Source organism: Brachyistius frenatus, unplaced genomic scaffold (genome assembly GCF_029030835.1).
Source record: "Brachyistius frenatus isolate BFR_SWC_R1_liver_20210118 unplaced genomic scaffold, ASM2903083v1 Contig_79, whole genome shotgun sequence".
Lineage (NCBI taxonomy): Eukaryota > Metazoa > Chordata > Actinopteri > Embiotocidae > Brachyistius > Brachyistius frenatus.
The window spans coordinates 970,001-978,371 of record NW_027210678.1 but is presented as its reverse complement, the minus strand read 5'-3'; the positions used below and the strand labels follow the sequence as shown (position 1 = coordinate 978,371).

The window sequence follows — 8,371 nt, the reverse complement described above, 5'->3', positions numbered from 1 at the left end:
TGTCTTTTTCTATGTTGGAAGAAATCACTTTTTCCCTATTTCTGTAACATAAAAACATGAGTTTGAAATTACATTTTTAACAAATGAATTTTGTAATTTGTTGGTTCAACGTAACAAAGAAAGAAAATGCAGTTTCATGTTTTAAAATAAAAGTCCAGAATCAACATGTGATCCTGCTGCAGAAGCTCCAGTCAGATGTAGGTCACCTCGGAGGAACAAATGAATCTGTTCCTCTGATCAGGTGGAGCTTCACTGTCCACACCTCCTTACAAAACACACACACACACACACACACACACACACACACACACACACACACACACACACACACACACACACACACACACACACACACACACACACACACACACACACACACACACACACACACACACACACACACGGCAGTGAGTTTGCGTGCGCATTCTTTTTTTTCCTCCCTCTCCAGCCCTTCATGCGCGCGTCAGGAGCGCACAGAGGGCGCCCCGGTGTCAGTTTGCTCCAGCCCCCTTTTGTACCGGTCGCTCGCTGCCTTCGCTTTACGCGCAGCGGCGTCTCGGAGCAGGATTTTTTTTTTTGGAGGGGGGGGGGGAGTGGAAATTCCGCTGCTGTACTTTCACGACTCGCCTCGTATTTTCTTGACATTTGTGCTGTGGCGGTCAGTCGGTGAGTCACTGCGCGGCGGAGAGAGAAGCGGACTGAAACACGGAGTAAAAGAGCCGGAGAGCGTCCCGATGTTCCCCGCGGCTGGTTTCCTCTGAATCCCGGTTGAACTCGTGCTCTCTTTTTTTAAACATCTCCGACTTGGAAGTATGTGCATCATCGCTCCGGTTTGGTACCAGAAGTGAGAAGCTCGAGCTCGAACCGACGGAGCGCAGCTGACACTTCTTGACCAACGGATTTTTTAAACATTTTTGGTTCCTTTTTCATTCTTGTTTTCCTGCGTTTGGATTATTATTTCATTTTGTGTTTTTTCTTCCAGGAGATGGAGACTTGTTCCCTGACAGACACAGAGCTCCGCTGCTGAAGCTCACAGGATGCTGGGGAACCTACAACAACCACATCTCTTACTTTGAGACAGATTCCGGAGATTTTATTTTTCCTCCCTCTCTGGACGTAAACTCCTCGGACGTTTTTCTTTTTTTGGTCTTTATTTCCCTTTTTTTATTTTATTTTTGAAGCATGTCTGTGTTTCACTGTCTCATAAGGATGCGTAGTGGATTGCTATTGTTCCTTTTCACCCAAGTCATCTTGGTTGCTTCGTTGGCTCAGACTGGTAGGTGTTGACTTGATGCATGTGGCTTGACAACAGGCAGCCTATTGATCAATTTTGCATCATTTTGCACCATTGTGTCCGCTCACCTGTTATGTCTCGGCTTTCCCTTTGAGACGACGTCTGCTGGGGTTTAAATCCGACCCCGTAAACACTGATTCTCACCATAAATACTCCAACAAATGAAAGAAAATGAAGCATATTACACAAAATGCTCTGATTGTAGCAAGAAATCCAAAAGATGCTCAAATTATCTTCCAAATAAAACTAATAATTGAGCTCGCTGACGCACAACAAGTCTCTATATCAACATTTTCTTATTCTAATAATAATACAAATCTGTCTGCTTCCGTTCATCCCTTCAAAAAGCGCGTTTTGCAGCTCGTTGCCACGGAAGCCTGATCCAGGCTATGCAAGCAATTTACTAAAACCATTCAGAGAGAAAATTAAAATTAATCATCCTGCTGGTCGCCCGCGCCTCACCTCCGCGTGCGTTATCACACCGTATGGCGCGGATGCAGCTGAAGCTCACTTTATACCACACCTTTTCTAAATACTGCAAATCGTAAGTTTTAGCACCTTATTTTTTTATTTGTATTTTTGCAGGCTGGTGTGAATTTATGCTTCTGATGCGCAAAAATAAAATATGTGTTTTTTTGTCAACATAATGGGGATTTTTGGGGGATTTATGATCTTCCCAAACTGGACTTCATCAGAGTGCTTCTGAAAGTCCATTTCTCTTCCTGTAACTTTCTGCCTTGTGTTTTTTTTTTTGCGGTGCAGATAAATGCGGGGGGACCATAGAGATCCACACCGCGGACTACCTGACCTCCCCGGGCTACCCCGGCGCCTACCTGCCCTCCCAGCAGTGCGTGTGGGTCATCACCGCCCCCGAACCGGGTCAGAAGATCCTCATCAACTTCAACCCGCATTTTGATCTGGAGGACCGAGACTGCAAGTAAGACTTCCCTCCTCACTCCTCCTCTCCTCCTCTCTCCTCCTTCTGCTACCCTCCTCTGCGCTCTCCTCAATCCTGCCTGGATACAGTGTGAAACTCTGCCACCTATTGGTCAAAGAGGGGCACATCTGCTGCCTCAGAGTTGGAGGTGTGCAGAGGAGATGAAGGCAGTTTTGATCATTCCTACCTGAGTTTTCTGAGGTTTCTGTCTCTGGCTGTTTTTTTTTGTGTGTGTGTGATTTTAAACTTGGCAGAAGTGTTTGCGGCAGCTGTTGATGGACGTTCAGTTTGCTCACCGCAGGAAAAGAGCGAGCTGGTGTTTGCTTTTCATTTGCAGGTCGAGTTTACCTGCTTGTGTTGAGCTTGTTTGGATTTAAATAGAAACAGAGATGGAGTTTGATTTAACAGATTGTTGGGATGTGCTGCTGCTGTTTCAGGGTTTTAGGAGGATGTTGGAAGAGAAAAGAGGCTTTTATCTGTAATTGTGTTTTTTCACCTCGATCTGAAGACACTTAAACTGGTGAGTGAAAAACAGCAGCCAATTTTCATATTTTACTTATCGTTTATTTGTGAACAAATAGTCCAAAAATGTGAAGCTTTCCTGTTTTTCTCTGACTGATATGATAGTTTGAAGGAATAAAGTTGAATTTTGATTCACTGGTCAGACAAAACAAACAAATAATGACATAATCTTTGATCTTTGGAATTCTTTCTGAAAGTTCATTGGTCAAACAAACATGACTCAGCATGACAGCGATCCAAAGAAGACAAGTAAACATCAGTATCAGCAGTTTGTTGGACTCTGGAGGCAGTTTGACTCATTTTAGAAACAGCAACTAATCTCCTTCCACCATCAGTGTGCAAAAGGTGTAAACAAGCTGCCGCCGTGCAGACACACACACACACACACACACACACACACACACACACACACACACACACACACACACACACACACACACATACACACCCTCCCTTCTCTTTGACACAGAAACACACACTCGGCCGCCCATGTGTTGCTCTCCTCCATAAATAAGCCTGTTGTTTTTTTGTTTTTTTTGTTTTTTTGTTTTTATGTCGGCTCCTCTATCTTTTTTAAAAGCTCCATAAACAGCTGCTGTGTAAATCAGGTCTCCAGATGTGGTCCTCCACTACTATCGGATCATGAGTGGAGACACTGTGTGTTCCACCTGTTTGGAAAGCCTCTTCCTCCCCGTGTTCTGCCTGGTAACCCAGCGAGCGGTACGAGTATGCGATGATGCTGTTTAAGTACTTCATGAAAATCCCAGTGATGAAGTTTTGGACGGTGGCCGGCGGTGTGGCGCGCCACCGACAGAGCGTTATTGTCCAACTTACATTTTTTTTCTGTAGGTTAATGTGTTGGAAGACGGCCGCCGTAAAATAAAATATTACGGTCTCAGCGCGGTTTATCGTGAGCTAATCGTTTTATTACGAAGGGCAACGCACCAACAGGGGGCGCTCCGGTTGGAAAGACTTGAAGGTGCCCTCAAAGTGTCCTCCAGTTGTGTTTCCGTTGTGGTACTTTTCACTTTTGGCTCCACATTAAGTCCGACACTCTCCGTCTGCCGCCGGAATCGAACCAGCGACCCCGCCGCTTCCTCCTCGTGTCATTTGGCTGCTTCCTTCGGAGCCCCTTCGCTCTCGATTGGTTTCATTATTTGTTGTGTGAGTTTATGTTGGATGATGACAGGGTGTAGCTCGTAGCTCTCTGACTTGGCAGGAGCCGTGTTGTTTTTGGGAACGAGTCAAATGTTCGAAATATGCCCATCGAGGGGGGCCTTAAGCCTTTTGGCGAGACCGCAGTCCCTCTTAAAAAATGTCCTGAGCTGATTTCTGAGAGTTTTTATTCTGCTGATGGACGGCGCGATGCTGCAGAAGCTTTGATTGGCAACAGAGACAGAATAAGATGAATTAAAAGTGGGACATTAAGCTCTGTTGGCGCTTCACGACGAGGACACAAGCATCAGATGAACTGTGAGCATGTTAACGAAACTCTTGTCAGTTCCCAAATCTGACCCCGAAATCATTCTGAGAACTGATGGAGACATTTTTAAAGCTAAAACATCAAAAGGTGTTTTGTTCTAGCCTTCGTAGCTTCACGACTGTAACCTGAATATCTTTACGTTTTGGACCGTTGGTCCGATAAAACAAGACGTTTAAATTAGGGAGGGGTCAGGATTTATGAATTTTTAAAGTAAAATAGTTTATTGAACCATCATCTTGTCTTAAAATACACATTTTCCCTTGTTGTTACCAGCGTGTAGTCGTAGTGTGTGACTACCGCATGTAGGGGGCAGTAATGCACCTGAGAGCTGTTTGTTTTACACTCACTCGGACCCGAGGATGAACTGGTTAGGTTTTAGAGGTCAAAGGTCGCCGTGACCTTACAGAGCACGTTCGTGGCCATAACTGCAGAATTCATACTTTAACTCTGAGAATTTAACACGAGTGTCTGATTGTCCAAAGCGATGGCGTGATGACACGTTATATCCAAAAGGTCAAAGGTCAAGTTCACCGAGACGTCATAATGTTTCTGTCAATTACTCGGCACCATCACCGAGGGACAGAAGAAGAGACTGTGTCCATATTTAAGATTTGATTTGATACTAACAAATGTTAATCACTTTTATTTATTTATTATTTTTTGCTTCAGTCTTCTCCTAAATTATGAGTGTGGACAGATTTGCATGTAAAGCTGCAACTCGGCAGGTTGGCAGAGGCCGAGCACCAACAGGTGGTGTTTCCAGTTGATTATTAAATGAATTGTGTTATTTATAAAATGCAGAAATGATTGAAAATGAGCTTTTTTCATTGCCCCAGATGTCTTTAGATTATTAGTCTTGTCCAACCAACAGTCCAGAGCGGTTGGCGTGACGACCCCGCCTCCTGTTGTCGTTTGCCCATTTTTGTCTCCCGGTCCCATATTTGAATTATCGGACCAGAACAAAACAAACATGTTCGTCTGCTGTGAAACTCACCAAACAGAGAAACCTGAAACGCTGCGCGGCGACGTTTCCGACATCTGTGTCACAAAATATCTCCGCGTGCAACCTCACCACCGGCCTTTGTAATTATGATCCATAATTACAGCATTTTTAAAAATACATACATGTCAGCCAGGAAGTGTTTTTTATGTTCGGGTGATTCATGAAGATAGAAAGTCGGGAGGAGCTCTGCACTAAAATTAGATCAGTTCTGGAAACAAGGACAGAAAAAAACATTTGAGGATTTATCAGAAGAATAACACGAACTCACGGGATTATAACTTGCTTAAGTTTCAGAAAATGAGTCGAGGTTGAGTTGATGAATCTGTCGCGAGCCGTCGGTCCGGGTGACGAATCCAACGACGACCTTTTTACTTCCACCGACTCCCAAGTGACAAATCGTGGAGCTCGACGAACAGACGACGACCGGTAACACTTTTATCTTCAGACGCGTGAAGATCGGTCGGCTCGGCCAATCTGGAGCGGCACCAGGACCATTCTTGTCTCGCGTCCATGTCTGAAATAGCGCGGACGACGAAGCGGCTCCCCGCGGAGCGCTGACGAGGAGCGGAGGAACCGGAGGAACCGGAGGAACCGGAGGAACACCAGAACATGCGTCGGTGGACGGTAATCTGGGACGGCTTTAAGGAGTTGGCTGAACTGTTTCCTCCAACATGAGGCCGCACATGCACAGCAAGCACCCCACACACACACACACACACACACACACACACACACACACACACACACACACACACACACACACACACACACACACACACACACACACACACACACACACACACACACACACACACACACACACACACACACACACACACACACACACACACACACACACACACACACACACACACACACACACACAGACACACACAGACACACACACACAGACACACACACACACACACACAGACACACACAGACACACACACACAGACACACACACACACACACACACACACACACACACACACACACACACACACACACACACACACACACACACACACACACACACACACACACACACACACACACACACACACACACACACACACACACACACACACACACACACAGACACACACAGACACACACACACACACACACACACACACACACACACACACACACACACACACACACACACACACACACACACACACAGACACACACACACAGACACACACACACACACACACACACACACAGACACACACACACACACACACACACACACACACACACACAGACACACACACACACACACACACACACACACACACACACACAGACACACACACACACACACACACACACACACACACACACACACACACACACACACACACACACAGCTCAAACTCCCTCCTGGATTCTGCTGAGTTTTTGTGATCAATAATGTTCCCGTCACTTCCTGTTTACCTGTTTGTTCTGGTTTCAAGTCTTTCTAGTTGTAAACAAGTTATTTGTTTTTTATTATTTGTTATTTGTGTTCATAAAGTGGGTTTTGTCTGAAAAGATTTACTTCATGACGTTAATACTTTCAGTGCAGATCCTGACGACGACGTTGTTCGCGAAAAAAAATCGCAGGAATAAAAAATTTAAAAAACGCAAACACCCGCAAAATACTGAGGTTTGAATTTGCGTGTGAACAGAAGATGTTCTGGAGGCTCACTAACATGTTGGGTTTCTTCTTCTGTCACGAGATGCTTCCAGCAAACAAACAAACAAACAAACAAACAAACAAACACACTGAAGAAGAACTCCGGTTCTGCATCGTTCAACTTTTGTGAACTTTACGCAGCAAACGGTTTGAACAAAGCTGCTTTTTAAGGAGAACCGAGAGAAGCAGAGAAATCCTGAACAAAGGGAAGCTGTCATCGCTGGGTCACATGACCTCCGAGTCCAGCAACAACTCAAACATAGTTCACTCTTTCACACGTTAGGGTTTCTGCTTTTAACTCTCCGCAAACTCTGTTAATTTGGTCATTTTATAACTTAATGTTCTAACATTCATGGAGAATTGATTCATTATTATTAAAACAGATTTACAAAGTGCTTCGCAGAAAGAAAAGTCTTATAAAATATAGATTTAAATGATGAAATAATATATGAGGGATGAAGATGAACAAGAAGTTCAAAAGAACAGTAAAATAAACAAGCAGCTCAGAAAGCATCAAATCTGGACCTGCTTTCTAATTAAAGGACATAAAAGAATACTGAGTGGACGGGCTGGTTGTCCTCCGGCAGGTCGGCAGACGCCTCGGGGTCCTGGAGGAACCACCAGTGTGTTAATCTGCATCGCGGCCACGAAGAGCCTTAAAAGAAATCAATAAAACGTGGTATCGGTCGGCGTGAGCCCGATGAACTTAATAAACTGACGAGTGTAAAACCCACAAATTAAAAAGCGGAGGTCGATGAGGCAGGCGGAGGGAAAGCGGGAACGGCTCAGGAGATAATTACTGCAGTTCATCACCGCAGCACAAAATAACAACCGTATATCTGCTGCCGGCGTCTCGGGGACGTGAACGGGACGCTGCTCGTCCCGAAGAGGACCAGCTGGAGGGGAACACGGTGACGGGAGGTCCGATCGACCCGAGGAGAAGAGCTCCACGATTAGTCAACAAAATGGGTCCCGAAGCGGAGGCGGGGTCACGTGACCGACACAGAGACAGATCCACTGGATCTCAGGGGAGGTCCGGATGAAGATGATGATCGTTGGATGAGGATGATGAGGAGGAAGATGAGGATGATGATGACAATGATGAAGATCGTTGGATGATGATGATGCAGATGATGATGATGATGATGATGATGATGATGATGGTTTGCAGGATGGACGAATCAATAAAAGCAGCATGTATGGACGATGCCTCAAGGGTTAATAGCAGGGCTGTGTGTGTGTGTGTGTGTGTGTGTGTGTGTGTGTGTGTGTGTGTGTGTGTGTGTGTGTGTGTGTGTGTGTGTGTGTGTGTGTGTGTGTGTGTGTGTGTGTGTGTGTGTGTGTGTGGTGTGGTGTGTGTGTGTGTGTGTGTGTGTGTGTGTGTGTGTGTGTGTGTGTGTGTGTGTGTGTGTGTGTGTGTGTGTGTGTGTGTGTGTGTGTGTGTG

At 45.4% G+C, this 8,371-nt stretch overlaps 1 protein-coding gene across 1 annotated transcript in view; it reads left to right on the top strand.

The window, feature by feature from the left end:
• The first annotated feature begins 423 nt into the window (after nt 1-423).
• The window catches only part of LOC138626916 (neuropilin-1a-like), a 63,850-nt gene continuing 55,902 nt past the window's right edge, over nt 424-8,371 (top strand). Inside the window, exons 1-2 of the mRNA XM_069708918.1 lie at nt 424-1,276; nt 2,057-2,231. Coding sequence (XP_069565019.1) covers nt 1,183-1,276; nt 2,057-2,231 — 269 coding nt within the window. The 5' untranslated portion in view covers nt 424-1,182. The remainder of the gene's footprint in view (nt 1,277-2,056; nt 2,232-8,371) is intronic.